Here is a 26220-nt window from a genome sequence, read left to right as displayed (position 1 = left end):
GTCTGACATTTGAACTAATAAGTACATCACACAGTATTGTTCTACATGAGTCGACATAACTATTCAACTCAGGGTAAGGCCAAATGTTGTTTGCTCAAGTGATCATTGAACAGTTGTGCTCAAATGAATACTTGCGGGTGGGGGGGAGGGAGTGCAGCATCTGAGACTGTACCTTGGACATCTTGCTAGGGTACAATTCCATGGGCAGAGGTAACTAACCTAAGCCCTTCCTAATATGAGCTTCAACAATGGACAGTGTGTCTGATGTACTGTCACTTGATAGGCATGTATGAAAAATTCAGGATTCTTTCCCCTTTCGACCCCACCAAAAATCAAGGCCAATGATCATTAATCGTGAAGAAAGGAGTAGCATGTAGGCAACTATATTTGGGCACATAGCTCCATTTCCTGTAAGTTAATGTAAGATTTTCTTCTGTAATGAACAACAGATATCAGTACATACAATATTCAATGTTGCTTAATTTTAAGTCCAGCTTTTTGCATTGAAATGATACTTCACAAAGTTTTGAGCTCAAACCTGTTGAGTTCAGACTGGAGTACAATATGGCAGAATAAAATACACATTTAGCTGTACCTCGTCAGGACACTGCGCTGGACATGGCAAACGCTTGCCTTCTTCGAGTACCCGAACAAGCCTTGTGACAGTCATTTGACCTTGAGTTGGACCAATCAATTTCAGGAACATCTGAGAAAAAACAATGTGCAATATTACATACTTTAAGTACAAAGACATAGATAATCTGCAATGGAAGTGTTAGTGGAGGTACATTCACTTACATTCATTGGACTGTGTTCAGATTCGCAGTACGTGAGCAATTCATACAAAGTAACACCAAAGGACCACACATCTGAAGCAATGTAGAATTTGCAATGGATCAAGCATTCTGGCGCATACCTGCAGAATCAAATCCAAAAATTGCATTGAGTCATTCACATGCCAGTGTGAGAACCTTTGATGATCAGAAGAGCTTTTCCATTATACTTTAAAAATGTGAAAAAGAAATCATATAAAATATGTTGCTCTTCAAAGTATAGGATGTCTGTGTTGGGGAATGGAACATCTGCCTCCCACTTTACCACTGGCTGTTAGGAGCAGGTATACCTAGGCTGGCATAGTCAGCTGTATTAACCCTGTTCCCCCTGCTACCACACCCTCCCTTGAATTCTTCCCCACCATATTTCTCTCTTTCTACCAAATGTAAAAACCACAATGGACTTGGTTGCAGATGGCTTTCTGGTTCCATCCTGTGTAACAGCCAATCATGTGCTCCCTACCTCAAAGCTTAAATGGCATCTGAACATTACATTAAAGGAAGGAAGATGTAAATAGACAATAGATCGATGCGGTTTAGAGGAACCTCGTTGCCCTCTGGAGTGCAAGAGATCACAATCACCTTTGTAATCAGTGTCTGCTGCTTCCAAGCTACTGGTGTTCACTACAGATTGCCTGAAATGATACATGCCTGAGATGGTTGGGTAGGCTCAAGTGACATGAAAGCTTCATACTTGGTAACCCAGGAAAAATGTTTCTGGCTCAATTGTTATTTACAAGTCATCCTACAGCAGGTGGCGCAATTGCATGACAATCCACAGGAACAGCAATTGTGTGGAAAACCATGGGAAGAGTGGAGGGAGATAGCACCTCTCCCTCAGTGCCAGAAGCTCCAGATTCAAGTCCTATCCCAGGAGTTATTGGCTATGAAAAGAGTGAATTCTGTAAAGAACAATTTAAAGCTCTTGATCTGTGGCTGCTGACCGGGAATGCAGGTACCCTTACATTTTCCTACCTACTTCAGCAGCTCCCACCTCTGACAGTGGGCTGCCAATCTTGACTGCTGGAAGGCTTCCTATTCACCTTTCAGACCTGGAGCCTCCTGCCATCCTTCATCTGGATACAACTTCTTCAAAATCATCCTCCTGGTCACATTGCTGGCATTTGAGTCTGACCTGCATTTCATCCCAAAGGCAGGATCCAGGAACTCATCCTGAAAATTCAGCCCCACTTGTCAGAAAAATCAAAAATGACTATGGACCAATTCCATGACCCTCACTGCCTCAATATATCCTGTAGAGCATTAGCAAGTCTTACTTGCTAAAATCCCTCTCCTTGATGAGCAAAAAAAATAGACAATGTCAACTCTTACCAAAACACAGGACTGTCCAAATCATCTTGGACTTTGTAATACTCTTTGTTAGTCTGGATCGCTTTCGTTAATCCAAAGTCTCCAATTTTTACCCGGTTTTCATTTTCAACAAGGACATTTCTTGCAGCTAAATCTCGATGAACATACTGCAGAGATCCCAGGTACTCCATTCCCTAAAACAATAGTTTGCGATTCTTATTACCATGTTAAAGTCAACATTTTATGTAACTGCAGCCTAATTCTTGTAAATATGTTTTTTTAAAAGAGCATTTTGTTACCCAGTGTCCAGATTGCTCAGTGTAGTTAGCAGACCCCACTAATTTCACAATTTCAGGAGAGATTATTAAACCTGTGCTTGATTTCTTTCTCCCACTTCCCCTTTCTGCTGCCCCTGCCTATAGGCCTCTTGTTCACAGCTCCCAACAATAGTTGAGAGTAAATCTACACTTCTGACAATCAGTTTCTTCATTTATTTTCTGCCTTTGCTATTTTGCTGAGTGATATTATTTATAGGGAATTGCAATGATGGATCAACCAAAAGTAAGAGGTTGTGATGGCAGATTGTTAACACAGGTCAATCTATTACCATCAGTGCAGAATGCAGAGAGGATATCTGCACCAAGTAGAAAGGATAGGCACTTCAAAGCAATTTTTCAGAACTATTCTTGGACAATAACAATATTTATTAAAGATGGCCAGCTCTCTCCTTCCAAGGTAATTTCACTGGATGGTGTGGCACTGATAAGTAATGAAATTAGTTGATCTCAACAGGGAGTATTAGTGGCAGTAGGAGATTTGTGCTGCTGCTTTTTCTGGGGACGTGACTCAAGGAAAAGAACGCCAGGGTACAAGCTCCCAGTTGCTCTTGCTTTCCAATTACTCTTGTTGGAAAGTGCAATTATATAGATGATCTGGAGGAGGGAACCGAGTGTATGGTGTCGAAATTTGCTGATGACACCAAGATTGGTGGAACAGCAAATTGCGCGGAGGGTGAGGAGAGTCTGCAGAAGGATCTAGATAGGCTGGGCGAATGGGCCAGGAAATGGCAAATGGAATGTTGGCAAGTGCGAGGTGGTCCACTTTGATAGGAATAATGGTAGGAAGTACTATTACTTACGGGGCAAAAAACTGCAGCAGGCGACGGTGCAGAGGGACCTTGGGGTCCTTGTGCCTGAGTCGCAAAAACCCAGCCTGCAGGTGCAGCAGGTGGTCAGGATGGCTAATGGGATGCTGGCCTTCATAGCGAGGTGGATTGAATATAAAAGTAGGGAGGTCTTGCTACGGCTGTATAGGGCATTGGTGAGGCCGCAGCTGGAGTACTGTGTGCAGTTTTGGTCGCCGTACTTACGCAAGGATATTTTGGCCTTGGAGGGAGTGCAGAGGAGGTTTAATAGGCTGATACCGGAGTTGAGGGGGTTGAGCTATGAGGAGAGGCTGAATAAGCTAGGCTTGTACTCGTTAGAGTTTAGAAGAATGAGGGGAGATCTCATTGAGACGTAGAGGATGATGAATGGCATGGATAGGATAGAGGTGGAGAGGCTCTTCCCGCTCAGAAAGGACAGTAGGACTAGGGGGCACAGCCTCAAGATAAAGGCGGGGGGGGCAGTTTAGAACGGAGTTGAGGAGGAACTTCTTCACTCAAAGGGTGGTGAATCTCTGGAATTCTCTGCCCGTTGAGGTGGTGGAGGCTGCCTCGCTAAATATTTTTAAGATGCGGGTTGATGGGTTTTTGATAAGCGAGGGGATTAAGGGTTATGGGGAGAGGGCGGGAATGTGGAACTGAGACACGACAGATCAGCCATGATCTTATTGAATGGCGGGGCAGGCTCGAAGGGCTGGATGGCCTACTCCTGCTCCTATTTCTTATGTTCTTAATTGTGTGGTTGCTGGGGAGGACAGGATGGGATGGTTGTTACGGCCTCACCATTGAAGCAGAAGAGGACTTGATAAATAAAACTGACAATTTTCTAAACGATAGAAAACACCCAAGCAGTAGGAAAAAATATGAAATACTGATTATATTCCAGAACAGAGTCTATAAATTACTAATGGAAATATATTCTTTGGTCCAGGTGCAGTCAATATAACTTGTGTTATTCATTATAAAACTGAAACTTGTTACCAGTATAACAATTCACCACTAGACAATCACTTGCCTTACAAATTTGCAGTGCATATTGAATTTGGCTTTTCAGATTAACTTTCTGTTTATTACGTGGAAGATATTCTTTAAGGCTTCCAGCAGGAAGATATTCCATGATCAGCTTCATCCCTCTTCCACCTGGGAAAGAGATCAAAGAGAAAAATGGAGTTAAAAATGACACAAAATTATGCAGGGAAACATGCAAGAAAAAGCAAGTTGGTCCACCAAACATGTGCACTCAACAGATTAAGTGCAATCCTCTCTACTGACAATTCAACTCATTTCACCTCCAATTGAAATGTTCCTCCCTGTAAATCAAAGATGGATTTTACAACGTATTTATACATTTTTGACTTCTGTAGAGTCTTTCATGGAATAATTTCAGCATAACATATAATCAAATAACATGTAAACTTTGCAAATCTTGCGCTAGGAGTTAGGGTTTCTTCTTAAAAAAAACTTGCTTCCTTTCCCTTCTTAAGGTGTTGAATCCCTTACAGGGTGTACAGTTAAATAGCTTCCAATACCATGCTTAAGTCACCATTAGTCACTGTTTGAGTTTTAACAGTATGAGCAATGCCACAGCTAAACTAATTGCTGATTTCAGCACACACCCACAGAAACGTGCTTTCCCGCAGGGAATGTCTGTTGCTGTGATAGGGATCCATTAATATCTACTCAAGAAGCTATTTGTATGCCTATAAGATACTTTGTTGCTCAGCTCAATCCTACATTCACTCAAGTACAAATTCCAGCAAGTGTCACTATCGAGCATTCAGGGACTCTGGCTGATATTTCCATCTCCTTAACATAAGATTACTGGCACCAATTGTAGAACTTTTACAGCTTTCCCAGGTTAGTTCCCCCAGTTGAATCCAGTCTGGAAATTGAATATGAAAAAGTCCCTGGTCTGTAGGTTTTTCTACCATACCATGTACTTTATTTATGAAGGAAGGATTCAGCACATCTCAAGCCAGACTTGGTTTTAAATCATATGATTGTTCTTCACTTAATTCATTTTGTTTTATAATTCCCAGTTTGTAGAAAAGATGCAAAAAAAAACAAGAATGGGGACTTACCTTCTTCAGTGCATATTCCTTTATACTTCACTATATTGTCATGATACAGAGTCTTCAGGATTTCAACTTCTCTCTTGAGATCTGCTTTGTGTTCTTCACTGCTTTCTGGTTTTAAAGATTTAACAGCAACAAGTTCCCCTGTGTTGTCACCCTCTGGGTCATAGCGACAGAGCTCAACCTTTCCAAAATGGCCCTTGTGAGATTAAAAGAAAAAAAGTTACCAAATCTCCAACTTCACTGCAAATTAAAAAAAACACTTTTTCTGAACAGTTTATTCCAAGTCTAGATAATCAAGGAGCTCCAAGGGACGGAGGCCTGATTTCAAATGTAAACCAGCTTAATATCCTCTCCAATCTTGACCAGGTGGCTATAAAATGGAACACAACATGGAAAACAGGTCAGACCATCTTTGTCTCACCTTTTCTTTCAAAGCAACAATTTTTTAAATCCCCAGTTGTTCATTTTCAAGTTCTTTACCTCCCAGAAGGATTGCCTGATCTTGACCATGAATTTCTTTATGACAATTGTCAATGCTATTTTGTTATCTTGTCAATGTAACAATAAATTCAGTATGCTGCTTCTCCATGGGCCCTTTCCCTCCTAAAGGGAGGTAATGACTAGAAAACTAAAAATAACAGTGGGAATCTCGTATGCTAGGGACTCATTTGTCTAACATTAAACAAACATCCATCTTTGGGTCAAACACATCTCCACTTGTCTGCACAATATTTCCAATGCAAAAGCAAAATATTGCAGATGCTGGAAATCTGAAATAAAAATCTGAAAACGTTGGAAATACTCAGAATTCTACAATTACAAATCTGACTAATGGCTTCATTCACGGAACATACTTTATAAATTTTAAGTAATTCTCCAATTTTCAGTTCTTGAAAAAGGCTCCATTTATCCATTTAAGGATTGTATGTGTCTGTCTGAATCAAGAGACATACAAGCTAAAAATCAACAAATATCACCCAGCTGGGGGCAAAATCAATTTTAAAAAGAGCCCAGTGACCAAATCTTACAATCTTTGTGACATTGTGTATATTGATATTGTACAATTTGTACTGCCAAATAACTTAAAACAAGTCATTTTGGTTAAATTGCTACAATGCAACACAAGATACATTATATTACCAGTGTTGTTAACTCTTAAATATTACAAAAGGTATGTAATGCGGAAAAAAAACACTGGAAAAATCATGTTCATTCATTCACACACCATATATATAATTCCAATGTTATTATCTATCTAACCCAAATGATCTTTTGAAGAAAGATTCTGCAAACTTTTCTCCCTGCTCCCAAATTTTAAACCAAGCACACTCCAAAATAGCTATCTAACTGTATATCATATATTATATACCTCTGATTATTGCCTTCCTTTGAAAGACACTTATAAAGCTCCAGTACCTTGGAATTTCATTAGGTTCTACACAGTACTGAATCATCTCTTGTTAATTCTTACCATTATAACATCCAAATATTTAATCCAATCTTTTACAAAAGGTATTTATTCAGCATTGCTTTAAATGAGAGTTTAATCTACACACATTACTGTTGGGAAGAAAAGGTCTCTCTCACCTTAAGTGTAGGTTAAGATTTGTTAATTTTATACTTCTATTCTCATAAACCTGTTGGCACCAACATTATCCATTTTATCTCCAATCAAATTTCAAGCAAATAAACTCAGTTCATCACCATCTACACCTCAAAACTACAGAATTTCTTCCCTCAGGTTTTCCCCTCCGCCTACAAATCTTTAGGCATCGAAATGCCCAAATTTGGTTATCAGCTAATTCATTTACGTCTTCTCTCCCACCCTGGTCAAACAAACTTGGTGAATTGCTGCAATTAGGCCTTCAAACTTCCATGCAGTAATCTAGAAGAAACACTATCTCTAGATGCAGTAGGCAAATAAAAGCAGCTACTTACCTCACCCAGATCCCTTATCCTTCGGAGGAATCTTTTCTCAAACTGAGTTGGATCAATTTCTGCCTTGGGTTTATCTTCAGGAATTATATTTGGATCTGACCATTAACATTAAAACAGAAGAACAGTAAAAATAAAGTAAAAGATCAGGTGATTAAATTTATTTATTTCCTTTGGTCTTTTATGATAATGTCAATAACTATACGTTGACATCCTCAATCCCAAGCGACATCATGCCCAAGTGTTAGCTGTGCTTATTGTCACAAATGGCACAGTAGTTAGCACTGCTTCCTCACAGTGCCAGGGACCTAGGTTCAATTCCTGACTTGGATCACTGTCTTTGTGAAGTCTGCACATTCTTCCCATGTCCACGTGGGTTTCCTCTGGCTGCTCCAGTTTCCTCCCACAGTCCAAAAGACACGCTCGTTAGGTGCATTAGCCATGTTGAATTCTCCTCAGTGAACCCGAACAGGTGCTGGAGCGTGGCGACTGGGGGATTTTTACAGTAACTTCATTGCAGTGTTAATATAAGACTACTTGTGACACTAATAAATTAACTTTACAAACTCACAAAGTGACATGAATACAATCACGTTACTGTGGATAATTACGAGGTCAAAGAAAAACGCCTCAGCTTCGGAACAAGGCAGACCTAAAGAACTTATAATGCAGGTTCCTTTTCGAAAGTGTTTTCATTTGTTTTATGGATGATAAGACAATTCTGACTCCTACAAGAGTTCCCCCTAACCTTTCTTTGCTTCAGAATAAGAACAGAAACACACTAAATTTTAGTTACAAAATCCAAAGTTCATGAGAGGAAGTTTCTCGGCATTTGGAATAACAGGTGTGCCAAAAGCCAAGCTAAAAGGGACTTAGGTCTGCAGATGTTCCCAGTCATAATTTATACATCGTTGATTTACTTAAGAACAATTACTTTGGCTACATGCATTATTTTTGCCATTACAGCTTCTTACTTTGCTCTTGCAATTTGTTGATATCTCTCATGATGGCTCTAAAGAACGGTCGCTCGGGTGGATTGTAGGTCATGCACTGCTGCATTAGCTCAGCCAATTCCTTACAGGAGGATGGGGGGGTTAGTTTACACCGAGCTTCATAGAATCTCTCTTTCTGCAACACAAATAGGAAATATTGGTTATAATATACGCAAATTAAATATTTTAGGTACAAATACTGTAGGACATCATCATGGCTTAAAAAGAGTAGAGGGAAAATGGAATAAATAAATAACTTAGATGATGCCAATCTTGAGTTTTAAAAGTCTGGGAAACTGTAGGATAAAGAAATTTGGAGGAAGAACAGTTATGACCAAACTAGAATTTTCTTCTTTTAGTTTTGTATATCGTAAACCATAGCGAAAGTGAATCGGGCCTCTCTTATTTTCTTCACTGTAGATACTATCACTGAGCCAAAATTCTGCAATTCCCTTCCTAACCAGCTGGTGCATGGGCCAACACCACACAGTCTGCAGTGGCTCAAGGAGGCAGATTAACCATCACCTGCTCAAGGGAAATTAGGAACAAGCAATAAATGTGGCCTTTCCAGCAATGCCCACAACACAAGAACAAATAGATTCAATTTTAAAAACAGACTCCAAGTTATGGTCCTTCCAGTTTGTTTCCTATAAAGTGACTTGGTTTTCTTTCAAAATGTAATTTTACAAAGGTGTCTTATCATCATTGGCCTTTTCTAACTGTTAACGAAACACAGGTGAGCCAATTCGTTAGTTTCAAAATTCAACTTCTTTTTGATAATCGAAGTAACATTACATAAAGAAAGGTTCACGCTTTCAACCTGCTATATCTCATACAGTTTCAAAAATATCTATAAGGTAAAGCAAAGGCTACAGGGGGAGACTAATCAGAAAAATGTTTTGCTTTCTGTCACTGATAAGGCATTGAAAAATAATGAACTTTATCTCAGCTTAAAAAATGTATGTTGCTTTTTTACCCTTAAATGATTCTGAGAAACCTTTGATCAAAAACTGTTAGAAGCGGAAGAGAAAAATAGTGTAGCATCAGTCGAGTAACGATTCCCTTTAGAAAATGACATGCATAGCAAGTGCTCAGACATCACAATCCAAATGTAATTCAGAGCATCCCAGCGCTGCACAAAATGAATAATTCCAGGCTGTTGGAGATAGATTGAATCCTCCCAAAAGTGAAAAGTTAACAAGGTATTAACAGAAAAAAATCCCATGCTAACCAGACCCGACATTCATAAAGGAAAAGGCTGGCACAAAAGATGTGATAAAAATGTAATAATCAGTCAAATGCACGGATTTAAATATATACATGAGATATGTTACTTATAATTAACTACCTCTGCCAGGCTCCGATCTTTGAGAGGCACTTCTCCATTATAGCAGATCGCCCACAGGGTTGTCCCAAAACTCCATTTGTCTGTAGCAATACTCAAGTTTTTGGAGTCTTCTACACACTCTGGAGCAATCCATGGAATGCGCTCGACACGTTCTAGAACAGTGAAATACAGTGAAATATATGGAGCATGTTCCCACAAAGTTTCTCTTTGACCCCAATTAAAAATCTGTAAAATTGAGAATTTTCTTTTTAGAAGAAGGTTGCTGAATTAGTTGTAATGCATGGTAAATAGCCCACCAATTTAATGTAGATTTAAGGGATATCACCCTCTTTGGAAAGCACTGGCTGATGCTCGAGTGTAATTCCAAAAGCTGCCATTTTATCTTCAATACCCCAACAGCCTTTTCAGTCTGACAGCCCAATTTTACCATAAAGTTGCACCTGTTTCCAGGTGTGGAAATTTGGAAAAGTTGGCCATGAGGCAAATAGCGCCCACCTCCCCGCCGGTTCCCCCTTTATCAAGGCCCAAAAATGGCTGCGATTGGGACCGTGCCTGAAACGGGCACAATGGCCATTTAAATGCATTTAAATTGACTTAATAGGATGCATGCCCAACCCTACTGGCACTTCCACCTTTACCACTGCATTTGACCATGCAGATTCAGCACAAAACAGACATGCTCTACAAAAGTCCGATTTGGGCGCTCCAGCTAGTGAGGAGATAAGTGCCAAGCATCTGATGGCTCTCTGCTAGAGATCAATGGGGGAAGGGGAAGTGGGATGTCCACTACCACTCTGCCTATGAGCAATGAGCGGGGAAGGGGAGGTCTGCTGCCACTCTGGCTTAGATCAATGAGGAGGAAGGGAGGTCCACTACCATGCTGCCTGTGATCAATGAGGGGGAAGGGGAGATCTGCTGCCACTCTGCCTTAGATCAATGAGAGGGAAGGGAGGTCCACTGCCACTGTGCCTGAGATCAGTAAGGGGAAAGGGAGAGAGAAGTGTGATCGGTCTGGGTGGCAGAGGGGTTGGGGGGGATAAGGGGTCAGTAATGTTCTGAGGGGTCAGGGGGAAGCGATGTGGCAGGGGAGCCACATTCTATCTTTTTTTCTGCGCATGCACAGTTGGAGGTGCTGATCAGAGCTACAGGATTTTGGGCATGTTAAGCCCTGCCCACTGGCTTGTGCAGCAAGATTCAGAATTGCTGATATTTTTTCAGGCAGAGTGCGTATGGGGGAGCCTGAGAACAAGTCTAAAAGTCAGATCTGAAACACTGTTTCAATTTTGCCCAGCACTTAGAATCAAAGTGGTAAAATAGGGCCCTGAGAGTCTGTCAATGAGTGTTATCAAACTGCTCAACTATGTTGGAATTAGAAATCGAGCCCAGTGCTCTCCACAAATGGACACTTTAAAGGAGTGGTTGTTGTTTAAGAGTTGGAATCCTCTGTAACTTTGGCCCTCCTTAGCACAGGGACACAGGCCAGTGGTAGTGAGTCAATCAGACTGAGTGTAGCTAATTGCATAGACCGAGTTAATAGCCAGTGAATAATATTACCAATTGAGTGGATTCCTCTGCCCTAGAGCTGAGAACACAAACAATTCACATTCCATGATATAATTTGAATCGCACAGTCAACACACAACAGACAGTTGTGTTGGAGATTGTAAGTGTTCTTAGCCATATGGTGGTGATATTGGTCTGAAGGTTTTGTAACGCTTTGGGGTGAAACCGGTGTGTTTTTTGCTGATAACTTGTAATTTGGTTCAGCCATATTGTAGTAATACTTGTCTGAGGGTCTTTATTTAAGATTTCGGGATAATACATGATGTTTTGCTTGTATTTTTGAAGCTTTAAACTGAACCACGGTGATTTTGTGTCAGGTACTGGGAACGGATTGTTTTAAATTTTTGGGTCTTTTACTGTAGGGGATGTGGGTGATTCAATAAAACTGTTGCAATGTGTCAGAAGAAAGTAGTCTCACTGGTCATACTGTTCCAGTCAATACACAGGTAAATTAATGTCATGAACCCTAACGTGTGGAGGGTCTGAGGAAAGAGGAATCCCTACATTTTAATGACAGAGATAAAGAATTACACTCCTGAGTTGCAGCCTGTGTTTTCTGTACCTCCAGTGTTTGAGGCCTCACTTTTGCTATCTGACCATGCCAATACCCAGGTCTAATTTACACCCAGAATCCCTGTCCTCACTCGCCTGTCACTCCCATACCTGGTCCCCAAAACTTCAGTATTGGCCCTTCCTCACCTCACCCCTCAACTGCAGCTTACAGTCTCCAAGTAAATCTGCTTCCTTCAACTCCATTGCAGCACAGCCTTCAACCCATAGTAACTTCACAGGAGATGTGCAACTTGTCTATAAAACTGTAAATAAGGGGTATATTTTCCTGTGTTTATTATAGCTAAGAAGAAGCAGGGTTCCCAATACAATACATCACACTGAGCCATTTTGTCTCTAAAATTATAAAGAGAGGAAATTCTACATCCTTCCGAAAATATTACCTTCTCTGGACAGCACAGTGATAGGAACACCTGGGTCACTCAGTTTGATGAAAGGGCCTCCATCATTTTCAATTCCTTGTCTTGCCAGCAAAATATTTTTTGTACATACGTTGCCATGCACTAAATTCTTGTCCTCCTGTTCATAAAATGATCTATGTTAGCTCAGTAATTGACATTTAAAACAAATTAATAAATTAATCCATGTGGAGATAAACTATATAAAAAAAAGAGATAAGATGGTTCAATCACGTCATTTTGTATAATTCATCCCATATCATCCCAGCAAAGTTTTAGTCCTGTAGAGACACATCATGGTTCCCAAAGACAGCAAACAAAACTGAAAAATATCCATCCATCCCTTATCTCTACTACTCAAAGCTGACTTTCTTCTCCCATCACAGGGAGGGAAACATCGTGTTCTGCCAAACATCAAGAGAGGCTACTGCATGTGTCTTATATTAGCCCACTTCATTACAAAATCAAAGTGAAAGTTCACATCACATTAGGGGTCAGTTCCACATAGATGTCTAATTAATAGGTCTTGAGCATTAACATAGGGGAAGACATGATTGAGAGAGATTACCGATGTATGAATATTACTCTTTATAGCATTTATGATTAAGCAATTTCATTACACAAAAATTAAAACACAGAAATAAGTTAATGTTAGCATTTCTCCCACATGATCCTGACACTTATCTTCCTATCCTGCTCTTCTGTTGTTTTAATCAACGAACTGTGCACAACTGACATGGTGTCTACTTCAAATGCTCCGAAATCCATAACCTCAGTTCTGTGTAGGAAAGCTTCTCATTTTATTGTCCTAAATCACCTTATGTTCAATGTTACATCTATAGTCCCCTTTTCTAGGGCCTTCATTACTGATAATAATCTATTTCCATGTGCTTTAACCCATTCCTTAATAATTTTAAACATCCCTATCAAATCATCCAGTATCCAAACATCCAAAATATTGTAATGGAGTATGGCAATCTTACCAGATAGCTCAGTGCACTCGCCAGTTGTTTAGCAACCAAAAATTTCCAAGGTGTGCTATTTGAAAGCTGTTCACTCTTTCGATGCATAAACAAATCAAGTGGTCCAAACTCGACCAATTCTTCAACCATGATATCTGGAAAAATTTAAAAAGCCAAATGTAATTTGCATTCTTATTGTCATACTTGCCCTCCATTTTAGTTGGCGATTGTGTGGGGAGGGGATCATAAAGAAAAATGTTAACATATGGATTTGCATTTAACTCCAAAAGTAAGATTTATGTGCACTTGTTGCACATATAATGTATTTCATTTAATCTGCTTTGTACTGCTGTTTAGAGGCAGCTTAACAGCAGTCAATTATATGGCATCATTAAGGTAAGTATCATTAATCATCATTATCATCCAGTAACATCACAAAAGAGGATAGCAATCTTTATTCAGGTACAATTTATCTGCATCAATTTAACTCTGTCATAATTATAAAGATGAGATATTAGTAAATTCATAGTGAGTGTAGATCTTAGTTATTGTCATGGATTACAGAGAATGTAATACAATAATCTGTAGGGCCACCTAATGGAAGGATCCCCATAGAATTTGTACTTCTGGGTATAATAAGGAACAGTAAGAAATCTTACAACACCAGGTTAAAGTCTAACATGTTTATTTGGTGGCACGAGCTTTCAGAGTGTTGTCCCTTCATCAGATGAGTGCAGAGTTGGGTTCAAAAAGAGAGCATATATAGACACAAACTCAATTACAAGATAATGGATGGACTGCGAGTCTCAACAAGTCTTTACAGGTGCAGACAATGCGAGTTACCTGTTGAGACTCACATTCTATCCATTATCTTGTAATTCAGTTTGAGAGTCTCAACAGGTAACTTGCATTGTCTGTAGCTGTAAAGATTTGACTACCTGTTGAGACTCGCATTCCATCCATTATCTTGTAATTTGAGTTTGTGTCACTATATGCCCAGTTTGTGAATTCACTTGATGAAGGGGCAGCACTCCGAAAACTCGTGCTACCAAATAAACCTGTTGGACTTTAACCTGGTTTTGTGAGACTTCTTACTGTTCCCATCCCAGCCCAACATCGGCATCTCCACATCAATAATAAGAAATACAGTCCATGGAATAATAAGAAAAAGTAAAGTAAATTCTGGAGGGCTGTGGAATAATTTTTGGTTGGCCACAAGAAAATGAATGAACCTTCAAGATTTCATAAGGGAAGTCTTGAGGAAGTAAAACATAAAAACAAGTTCATAATGCGTTGTAAACTATACTGTTAATAGTGCTTATTTTTTCTAATTACTTTTGACACACAATAAAGTAAGATTTTGTTGAATAAACATGAAGTAGTTCTGTCAGTTAATGGATGGGTGTTTGGATTTCTTCTTTAAATGTTAACAGTCCCTAAATGGATTGTAACACAATAACAACGTGCTGCAGGTCATCTTTTCGATTAGATTAATTTAATTATAGGCAATAATTACAAAACAAAATGGTACTTACTTTCCAGGTCTCGAACACAAACACCATGCAAAAGTACAATGTGCTTGTGAGAAACTTGCCTCATCATACTTGCTGTCTCAAAGAAAGCCTATGGAGGAAAGACCATTTGTTTGATCAGTTAAAAAAAAAACAGAAAACTGGTGCTTAATCCTCAAAAGCAGGTAAATTCAGCCTCTCAGATCAGATTGTTTTTTGTAACTTCAGCTTGTGCTGTAACGCTGAAAACATTGGGGTGATTGGGGAGGGGGGCAGATTTCAGACGTCAGGTAGGGAGGCACAAAGGGAAGAGGGAGCATTCTGGGGAGACCCCTGTAATGTACACAAGGGCACTGCCTCAAAAGAAGTATCCCATCCTCATTACTGCCTTTTCCATAAGGTTATTTTAAGAACAGCCTTCTAAATCTCACCCGCCTGCTTACATCAACTGCATAAACTCAGTCCAAGGAGATCATTTAAAATTTGAGACACTGGGGAATGAGTCAGAGAAAAGCAGCAAGAACATGTAGTGAGGAGCAACAGAGACTTGGTGCAAGATAGATGGTCAACGGAGTTTTGATGTGATTCAAGGGAGGAAATAGTAGCTAGGAAGGCATTAGAATAATTCAATCTAAAGGCAAGAATTTCAACAGCACAAATGGCGTGAAGGTGAAGGTACAAAGGTTTTCTGATGCAGAAGATTTGGCTTGAAATTCAATTAAGAGTTAAACAGGACACTGAAGCTGCAAGTAGCCTATAAATTTAAACTTTCTCCTATAGTTAAACTGTTTGTTCACTTTTCTCAGCTCCCACTGTTGTTTTGGAAGTAAGAGTAAAGATTAAAATTTAACTGACCAGGTTTTATATAGCATTTTTTCCCAATCGATTAGAGATAGGAGCAGGGCAACTAATGGAATGTGTTACATATTCAAATCAAAAAGAGGTGATCTCCAGAGCCTTGCCCAGACAAGTAAACATATCTTCAGTACTGAAGGGGTGTGACTAGTAGAAACTTAATTACAAAAGATCTTACTAAATCCAAACAAAGTTACTGACATGTATCCAATGGCGATATCAGTGAACTGATAAAGTGCGAAGAAAAGAGGCAAATGGAATTCAACCTGGAGAAGTGTGTGAGGTGATGCATTTGCGAACAAGGTAAACACTACATAACTAATGGGAGAAAACAGAGGTGTAGAGGAAGTGCAGGGCCTTGGGAGTGAATATCCACAGATTCCTGAAGGTGGCAGGGCAGATCAAAAGGGTGGATAAAAAGGCATATAGAATATTTTCCTTTATTAGCCGAGGTATAGAATATGAGAACAAAGATGCTGCAACTGCATAAATCATTGGTTTGCCACAACTTGTGCAGTCCTTGTCACCTCATTACAGAAAGGATGTGATTGTACTAGAGAGAGAACAGAGAAGATTTACAAGGACAACAAAAACAGAAAATGCCGAAGCAATTCAGTGGTCTGACAGCATCTGCAGAGAAAGAGTAGACCCAACGTTTTGAGTCAGGATGACCTTCATCAGAGCTATTCTCTTTCCAACGATGAGTTTCTCCTGCATTTTCTGTTTTTGTTTCAGATTCCAGCATCCGCAGTATTTTGTTTGATTTTAGATTTACAAGGATGTTGCCAACTGGAAAAATGTCCCTGTGAGGACAGACTGGAAAGGTCTCAGTTGTTGTCCTTGGAACAGAGGAGGCTGAAGGGAGATATGATGGAAATGTACAAAATTGTGAGGGACCTGGATAGAGTAGATGGGAGCCTATTTACCTCAGCAGAGGGGTCAGTAACTAGGAGCATGGATTCAAGTGATTGGTAAAAAGATTAGAGAGGTGACAAGAACAAGTTTTTTTGCCCCGATTTCAGTAGGGGTCTGGAACTCACTGCCTGAAAGGGTAGCAAACACAGAAACCTTCAGCTCATTAAAAAGTGTCTGCAAATGGTTCTCAAGTGCCATAACCCGCAAGGCTACAGACAATTGCTGGAAAGTGGAATATGGCTGGATGGATTTTTTAATGAATCATACCAGTGAGATATCTCTGTGACTGGGATCGAGAATCTTGAGGACCACCCGGATGTCTTTCGCATTGTAGAAACTTCCATCCTCCTCATCATCATCTTTGTAATTCAGTGTCCCAGAATAGATGTTTGTCCTGGTTCCTCTTCCAAGGTGTTCAAGCTGATATTGAAAACAAATCAATTAAATATACTCTGCATCATACCAGGTGTCAAACCAAACACCCATACACACACATCCATCCCACACACCCACCCCAGCAATAAAATACATTTCAAAGTGAAAAACTGATTTAGATCAGTTGTTGTTTTAGATTTAAAGGCAAAAATGGCAGAACGAGAAGTTGGGGTAATCACACAGTATCTAATCTCAGTTTTACTCCTACCGTAATTGGTTTAGAGGTTCAGTGAATGAATGCCAAGTACTGTAGTGCGTTAGAATGCAATGTCAAATCTTAATCTAATGAGTTAACTGATCTCAACTATGACAATAATGGAAAGTGCTCATTGATTTCAGCAACCATGGACAATGAAGTTTAAAAATAAAACACGGTCACAGCCTTTTATTTAACTTTTATTCATTATCAATAAAGAATGACTAGGAAATGCACAGGCAAACACTTGGTGAGGACAAGATCAGAATCAGTGGGCCTCAGTGTCAAAAAAGCATATCAACATTTACTCTTCAAACTCGTAGGCTTGAATTTTACCATCCTGCCCATCACAGGAATCAGAGCAGGCGAGGAACAGGCAATGAAAAGGTCCATTGACGTCAGGTGGAATTTTACAGTTTCAGGATGAGCAAGGCTGTAAAATCTCGCCCATATAGCAAGAATGGTCACTTGATTGAGTAATAGACAAACTCAAGCATCTATAAAACTGAACCCCAGCATAAGTCAGTAACAGTGGTCCCACCTGACTGATCTCCTCCTTGCGGATCCGGTGGAAGCTCAATTGACTTAAACTGTAGTTGCTTGCAGTCGTCTGTGATATCTGGGACTGGCTTTTTGTCATCACTAACAAATTTGAGATTTCTGTGGCAAGGAAAAAAAGAGGAAAAACACATCTGTTTCAGTATAAACAGTCCCATGCAGAATGGAAAAGCTCTTGTGCTCAGCTCCATGTAAGGAAGAGGTTTTTTTTAAGGCTAAGTTTTTTCATTATTCATTTGTGTGGCAGCTAGAAAGTTAAATTACTATGGAATAAAACTGAAGTCACTGAAAGGGGAAGTGTTCTTTGCTGATCTCACACATACATCGGCTCTGACACACTCAAAAGGGAACAAGATGAATTCCTGATTTGTGGAAGGGTCTTGGGTTTGGAAGAGGCAGAATAAATGTCAGTGTCAATTCCTTAAACAAAACCTAAATGACAGAACACGGTGAATGGTCAGGTTCTTACGACACTAAATTGTTTTCAAGGAGCTATGTCTACACTAATTGTTTTCACATTTTGCCTAATTTGTGATGTTACTGAGGGCATCATGAAATTTTGCCCCAGTGACATTATGATTGGGACAGAGTCTGTGAACACTGCTCCAACAAAGGGAGTGATGAGAAAGGGAGAAAATGTAGAGCAAGACATGCCTTCACTCCTGACCTCTGTAAAAAATAAGGTAAATGTTTACGCCACTACCAAACACAATCAGGTAATCCTGATCTTGATTTTTTTAAAGTTTAATTAGTACTGTCACAAATAGGCTTACATTGACACTGCAACGAAGTACCTGAAAATCCCTTAGTCACCACATGTTCAGGTACACTGAGGGAGAATTTAGCATGACCAATGCACCTAACTCGCATGTGTTTCGGACTGTGGGAGGAAACTGGAGCACCCGGAAGAAACCCACACAGACACAGGGAGAACGTGCAGACTTTGCACTGACAGTGACCCAAACCCGGAATTGAACCCAGGTCCCTGGCACTGTGAGGCAGCAGTGCTGACCACTGTGTTACTGCACCACCTGACTCCTGAGATAAAGGTGGCTAATGCAAGTACACTTGTTTCTGATCTCTCAAATTTATGAAAGCTAAAGGGGCTTCTGGAGGAATTCCTATCTACAGATATTCGGTTAGAATTGCCACTACCAGCAATATAGTCCCACAACACCAGAAGCGATCAAAACATTTCCCTTCAATCACAGGAAAGAAGGACAAAGCAAAATCAGAAAGCAAAGCAACTTGCACTGCAACTGCAGCAAAAGTTATCCAAATATGTGCACAAAGACTCATATTTCATCTGCAATAAGAAAACATGGTTTTTAAGAATCTGATTCAGAAATATCAGAGTGCTTTCCTCAGCTTAATAGTTAAGGTGCATTGTCGACAACCGGATTAGAGGAAGCTTTGATCTGATCTGTATCTAACTTGTGCTGCAACTAACCTTGCAAAATCTAATGTTGCATCTAGGTGCACAATGTGAGAAACTGTTTATTCCCAATATTAACATTCTTCATTTAAGTATAAACTTCCCAAAAAGTAATCGAAAAAAGGATGATATTATAGATAATGATTTGCAGACACAGACATGATATGGATAAGGTGGATGTTATGGAAGGGAAACAGCAAATGGAACTCTCCACTGGAATAATTTGCTCTTGTTAGTAAGTATACTGCAATCCTGGTGCCTGCTAACATCATTAAAAGTCTCTTTATGGCCAAATTTATGCCATCAAACCATTGCTGCATTATCAGTCCCAGTTACCCTGCTCAGGAGAGAACTTTGTACATAAATCATTGAAGTCTTGCTTTTAGATAACTAGCTGCTAGATAGTAGCTAGATTTAAACCCCGCTCAATACCATGTTAGATTTGCACTTCATGTGGTTCAAACAAAAGCTGAATGGCACTTGGCCTTCAGTTGGATTTAGTATAACTTCTATGTGGAGTGAAATCAGGCCCAGACTCTGGATCAAGACTGTAAGTTTTGTGTTACTGGGAAGCTAAACCAGTAGCATAAATGTATCCTAATAGTGCTGCATACACTCAGCTTATTGTGTTATTCCTGGCTCGGTGCATCCTCCACAGGAGGAGGTGTCCACAAAGATGAGATTTTTCATTCAGGTGGGGTGGGAGGAGAGTGGCAGGTGTGCGTTGGAGTCTGGCCTACCACCTCAGGTTTGGAAGCAGCCTCAGGGGTTGCTAAGTGCAGTGGTGGGCTGCTTAGAAGGTTTGTCATAGCTATTTTGGCCTTTTCTCAGCGCAATAAAACTGCAAGGCTCTTTAGCCCTCACTCACAAACCCCCTCACTCCCACATACACCCCTCACTGCTACAGCCACTGACGTATACACATCCCCTCACCCCCAGACCCTACATACCCCTTCACCCCCTCACTCTCCATATTGCCTTACCCCCTCTAACCAATGACTGAATTTGATGTGAGTTTGAAAGGGAGGAGAGAGACACAAACCAGGATTGGAAATTTAATTAAGAAAAACTTAGAAGAGGTGAGAAATAAATTGACCAATGATTTCATAAGCGGAACTGAACTGTTATATGAGAAAATCAACAGGCAAACAGTGGGAAGTATTCTACGAAGTTTTATGCTACAATACAAAACCAGTACATATCCTTAAAATCAGATCTACAGTTAAGCAACCATGATCAATAAATAAGATAACGATCAATACTGAGCTAAAAGAACAGGTTTACAGAAAAGTGCAAGGAAAAGCAAAGATCCAGCAAAACTTGGACTGCTAGGAAAAGTAATGCAGTGATACAAAGAATATAAATAATTGTTATAAGAAAGATAAAAGGTGCAAAAAAGGATGACAAAACTTGTAAGGGCTAACTTGCAACGCTGATGGTAGAATTTTTTATACTAGCAAATAAATGGAGAGGTTAAAGGAAATGTGGACCATTTAATGATAGACTCAGTCGATACTTTAATGTATAATAAGGAAACGGCAAACTTATTAAATGACTGCTTTGTATCCGTTTTCACAGAAAGAAAAAACCCCTAGCAGAACAGGAACATAAAAGTAGGTCATGAGGAGGAACTTATTAAATTTAATGCAAGTCAGAAAATGGAATTGCTTGATTGGAAAACTGCAGATGTCTTCCCATTATTTAAGAAAGGAAGGAAGAGGAGTCCGAGAGACCACCAGTTATGGGGAAATTACTTGAATCATATAGAGAGTAGTGTATCCAGATTTGAAAATGCATTGAGTTAGGAAGTCCAGTAAGCTTTGGAGATGGGACTGGAAAGTTAAAAAGGGAGATAGATAGACTAAATGAATGTTTAAAGCCACAGCAGATTGGGGGAACTCAAGGATACTCACTTTGGATTCAAGAAAGACAAACCAGAATATTTTCTGAACAGTGAAAGATTACTAAATTTGGAGGAACAAAAGGCGTTCATGAACCCAGATTAGTGAAAGTTCATCCACAGCTATAGAAAACAAACAGAAAGGCTAATGGATGTTGTCCTTTATGTCAAGTAGATTGAAATACAAATTAGAGGAAATTATGTATCAGACATACAGATGGTTAAACCCTACCTGGTGTATGAAGTTCAGTTTTGGGCATTGCATCTCTGGAAAGACATTCTGGCCTTGGAGGTGGTGTCGTGGAATTCACCAGATTAATATCAGGGTATACAGTTAATTTGGCTTGAACTCCTTGAATATAGTCAGCTGTGGGGTGACCTAATTGGGGTCTTTAAAATGATAAACGGATTCAAATGTAAAATAACTATTTCTTCAGATTAGGGAATCCTGAAAAAGGGAACATAATCTTAAAGTTGAAGCTAAACCACAGAACCCCTACAATACAGAGAGAGGCCATTCAGCCTATCGAGTCCGCATCAACTCTCTGAAAGACATCCCTGCACATCTACAATAACTGATTCCCCCTAACCTATACATCTTTAGACACTATGGGGCAATTTGGCATAGCCAAATAATCTAACCTGCACAACTTTGGACTGTGGGAAGAAACTGGATCATCCAGAGGAAGTTTTTATTGATTAAATTTTCAATCTTGACACGGGGAGAACATGCAAACTCCACACAGTCAGACGCCCAATGCAGGAACTGAATCCAGGTCTATGGCGCTGTGAGGTAGCAGTGCAAATCATTGTACCACCCAAATCAGAAGTGAAATAAAGTAGCACCTTTTCACACAAGAATTGCTAGAAATCTGGGATTCTGAACGCAAAAGACTGTAGATGCTGGGTCAATTGAAAATTTCAAGGCAGAAATGGACAGATTTTTACTAGGTAAAGTTATTAATTGATAAGCCTCAAAGGCAGGTGACTGCAGTTGAGCCACATAGCTGCTGCCATATTCTAACTGTGATTTGCATGCCGACCATTATTTTGTAAACAGAGTTTGTGTCTTTATATGCCCTGTTTGTGAACATAATTTCCACTTACGTGACAAAGGAGCAGTGCTCCAAAAGCTAGTGGCTTTTGGTACCAAATAACCCTGTTGGACTTTAACCTGGTGTTGTCAGACTTCTTACTATATTCTAACTGAACCGCGGAACGGACAGTATAGCCTAAGACCCAAATAGCGATGCATGTTGTTGATTTTGTATTTAAAATAAATTGAACTTTAAACTAGAAAGGTCAGTTGAGACCACTTCGAGTTAGAGATTTCACAATGGTAGCTGCTCCTGTGACAATGGCAGTATCGCACATGAGCACTGGCCCAGATGATTCTCCGTGCTCATGTTTTTTGTTTGGTTTACTTTGCAGCTATATTCATAGATAATTTAAAGTTCAAAAAGTAGAATGTGTACGTCCGTTATAAGGACTGCGTGGGCGAATATGTGGGACTGCATATATGTATGTGTGTGGGCTGTTAGGAGTGCGTTGGTTTCTATGTGTGGGTTCAAAGAAGGAAAGGTGCATGCATGTGGCTTTGAACAATGTCAGCTTACAAATCTACAAATCAGCTACAAATTAATTATTGGCAACTTATTTTAGAAAATCAGTACTACATGATAACTCTTTACGGCAGACTATGACTCCATTGTGAAATTAAGCTACTGACAGATGGTTTGTGAAGGAAGGCTTAAGCGCATTGGAATTTCCATTTAAATCAAGTCTGCACAAGTGTTCACGGTCTGAAGAATTTTTTTTAGAATTTACAGCATAAAGAATGAGTATTCTCCAGTGAAAGCCCCACAGAAACATATATTTCAATTAAATTCCAATGCAAGTCAACCTGCTCCTTCAATCAAACAGGAAACAGCAAGTTGATAAACAAAATAAGACCACATTAACTATGTCCTTCCTGCACTAAATGTTCTCGAATGTTTTAGACAAAAAGGGGTGTGGAATGTGGGGAGATCGATGATTTTTAAAAATGTAAAAGAGCAGGCATAAGATATCACACTCGTAAAGGTTTCCTGAGTTACTGGCTTCAAGGGAAACAGTAGTTACTTAAGCAAACCTCCCCAAATCTCCAATTTGAAAATAATTAAGGATTCTTTCACCAAGTGACAGCTTAAAGGGTATGCAGCAAATCACACCAACCGCATGTAAAGGTCAGTCGAAACAAGATGTTTTGATAAGGAGCTTCCTTTTGCAATCAACACCCGAAGAAAACAAATTCCTTAGACCTCTCTGCACAACAACATCGCAAAATTAAAAATATTAAATAATTATTGGAGAGAATTCTAACATTGTAGACCATAATCATTAACCAATTCTCGCATCCAATTCACATCCTTAAATCACAGTAATAGATTGCGCAGAATTAATAATGCATATTAAATAAATAAATCTTCTAAATATAGTTATATGTTTGTTCTTAACATAGTGGAGCAGTTTGTGACCCTGCCTGTCTCCCATACTGTTAAGTAGAGGAAAACATAAAGATGTCAGATTCAGATTTCTATAGAAAGACTTGAAATTTTTGATTGTTTTATGATTTCGGCCAATAAAAAAAAACCTACATTGTACTCCATGTCAAGAAGAAAAGACTTGTATTTATACCACATCTTTCATGACCACCGAAGTGGTTTAAAATCAGTGAAGTACTTGGAAGTATTGTCACTCTTGTAATGTAGATCAATTTGTGCACGGCAACTCCCATAAAAGGCAATGTGATAGTAACCAGATAATCTGCTTTTGTGCTGATAAATATTGATCAGGAGACCAGGGATAACCTTTGATAGGACTTTTTTTTGTAATGTCCATCTTACAGGGCAAAGGAGGACTTGCTTTAACGTTTCTGAAAGATGGCACCTCCAACAGAGCATCATTCACTCCCTTAGGACTGCCGAGAAGCACCAGCCTTGATTTTAGTGCTCAAGGTCTGGAATGGGACTTGAATCCACAACCTTCTGGCTCAATGGTTAGAGTGCTACCTATTGAAGCACACTGATACACACGACACTTCAATTATCAAACATAACTTATTTTGAACTTAGTTCTTTTCACATTTTTAAGTCACTGAATATGCTGCTCTTTTCAAGAATCAAGATAATATTTTCTTTATAAACAACAAAAAAGGACATTGGGTAGTCACAGCATTTGAAAAAGAAGAAAAGGTAGGGCAATATTTTGACTTCAGATTTTCAACATTCATGATTTTCCTTTCTTTCTTAATTTTGTTCATCTAGGAGTAACTCTCAAATATATATCGAAATGTACTATTGCAAATAAGTGCTATGGAATTAAAATATTAAACTAATTAATAGCTTCAAGACTGCACTTTTAAGCAACAATTAAAATTTTGAATTTTACATAAAATCTTTGCCTCTTCAGATTGTTCAGTGGCTGATGCTACTTGCTGAATGCTGCACAAGCACCAGTTAAAAAACTCTACATAATCTCTGAAGAAATGTATTTACATACAAGTCACAACATATTAGAAAACTAAAAAATAAAACATCACAACATTTTTGCAACTTAATTTCCTCCTAAAACATTTTTCAACCTTTTGTTCTGAGCTCTCAACTCTCAATTTTTCTTTATATAAAAGAATTTTACTTATCTCATTTAGGATGGGCACATTAAAAAAACCACTGATCATTATACAGCTACTCTATCTGAAACTACATCTCAATTTACAGGGAAAGGATTTGGTTCAGCTGAGGGTTCCTGTACAGTCTTGTAAAACTGATACTCACAGGCTCAGCACACGCATGAAAAATGACCACTGGAGTCAGCTCAACAAACTTCCCCAAACACCAATTATTAACAATTAACAAAACATGGGCAGCATAGTGGGTGGTTAGCACTCTGCATCACAGCGCCGGGGCCAATTCTGGCCTTGAGTGACTGTCTGTTTGGAGTCCGCACATTCTCTCCATGTCCATGTCGGTTTCCTCCCACAGTCCAAAGATATGCAGGTTAAGTGGATTGGCCATGCTAAATTGTTACTTAGTGTCAGGGTAAATGCATGGGGTTGTGGGGATAAGGCCTGGGTGGGATTGTGGTTGATGCAGACTCAATGGGGAAGGGCCTCCTTCTGCACTGTAGGATTCTATGATTCTGCATGAATGAGCATTTCAGCAACAAATGAGCTGAGGCAAGGGCAGAGTTATGGTGGTGGAAATAAGCAATCGTAGTGATGCCTGTGCTACATAATCAGAAGTTGGCAGCGAGAGGGATGGAGTCGATGGCAAGGGAGCTGAGTTTGTGGCAGGAACTGAAGACAATGGCTTCAGTCTTTCCAAGATTTATTTGGAGAAAATTTCTGCTCATCTAGTACTGGATATTGAGCAAAGATTGTAACAGTTTAGAAACCGTAGAGGGGTGAAGAGAGACAGTAATGAGATATGGCTGTTTTTTTAGTCAAAATTTTACATTTTCAGATGATGTAGCCATAGCAAGTAGGTGAAAAATAGGAGGCGGGGGGGGGGTCAAAGATAGATCACTGGGATACTACAGGTAACAGGGTGGGAGCAAGAGGAGAAGCTAATGCAGGTGATTCTCTAGCCAAGGATAAATAGCTAAGAAAGCAAGTGAGTGCAGGTAGAGGACAGTGGGAGGTGTCGGAGGAGGATGGCGTGATCAATCACGGCAAAGGCTACAGACAGGTTGAGAAGGACGAGGAGGGAAATGTCCACTGATATCACGGTTAGATAATATTTAATTTGTGACTTTGAAAAAGGCCATTTTGATACTGTGCAGGGGTAGAAACCTCATTGGAAGATTCAAACATGGGAGTTTGAGGAAAGATGGACATGATTTCTTAATCAAAAACGGTAACAGCTCATGCAACTTTTGTAATTCTTACCTCTCGGTTTTGGTGGGCAGCAGGTTTTCAATTGGAAGCTTACGTCCTCAGTTTTAAGAATCTGACCTTTGAGATGGCTCATGAGTTCCTTAAGGTTTGTGAAATAGCTCTCAGAGCCATGCAGCTTGTAACCGGAATTCTTACTCACTTCAATCTGAAAGTTCTTATACTGTTTTGTTGGTCTTGAGCTAATGCCTCCATCACAGACGACAATGCACTTTAAGAAAACAATTGAATTTTATGATTAATTAGGAGGTGTTTGTTGTCACCTATTTTATTAAGAGGAAATGTCAGGGAGAGGCAAGTTATTTTCTGCGCAAAAACTCACTTAGTTTT

The 26220-nt window shown here is 39.5% G+C and overlaps 1 protein-coding gene across 2 annotated transcripts in view; it reads right to left on the bottom strand.

Annotated features, from left to right (window-relative positions):
* jak1 (Janus kinase 1) overlaps positions 1–26220 on the bottom strand; it is a 104478-nt gene that overhangs the window by 3249 nt on the left and 75009 nt on the right. For both annotated transcript variants that reach the window (XM_080195614.1, XM_080195615.1), the window contains exons 10-23: positions 25885–26101; positions 17606–17724; positions 16701–16853; positions 14688–14775; positions 13174–13307; positions 12176–12311; positions 9660–9811; positions 8294–8447; positions 7323–7417; positions 5388–5580; positions 4322–4446; positions 2166–2338; positions 799–916; positions 596–706 (exon numbers count right to left, since the gene is read on the bottom strand). In XM_080195614.1, coding sequence (XP_080051740.1) covers positions 596–706; positions 799–916; positions 2166–2338; positions 4322–4446; positions 5388–5580; positions 7323–7417; positions 8294–8447; positions 9660–9811; positions 12176–12311; positions 13174–13307; positions 14688–14775; positions 16701–16853; positions 17606–17724; positions 25885–26101 — 1968 coding nt within the window. The remainder of the gene's footprint in view (positions 1–595; positions 707–798; positions 917–2165; positions 2339–4321; positions 4447–5387; positions 5581–7322; positions 7418–8293; positions 8448–9659; positions 9812–12175; positions 12312–13173; positions 13308–14687; positions 14776–16700; positions 16854–17605; positions 17725–25884; positions 26102–26220) is intronic.

This window comes from Carcharhinus amblyrhynchos, chromosome 9 (assembly GCF_965287045.1).
Source record: "Carcharhinus amblyrhynchos chromosome 9, sCarAmb.v2.hapA, whole genome shotgun sequence".
Classification (NCBI taxonomy): Eukaryota; Metazoa; Chordata; class Chondrichthyes; order Carcharhiniformes; family Carcharhinidae; genus Carcharhinus; species Carcharhinus amblyrhynchos.
The sequence above is the reverse complement of the archived record's forward strand: the minus strand, read 5'-3'. Positions and strand labels throughout refer to the sequence as shown.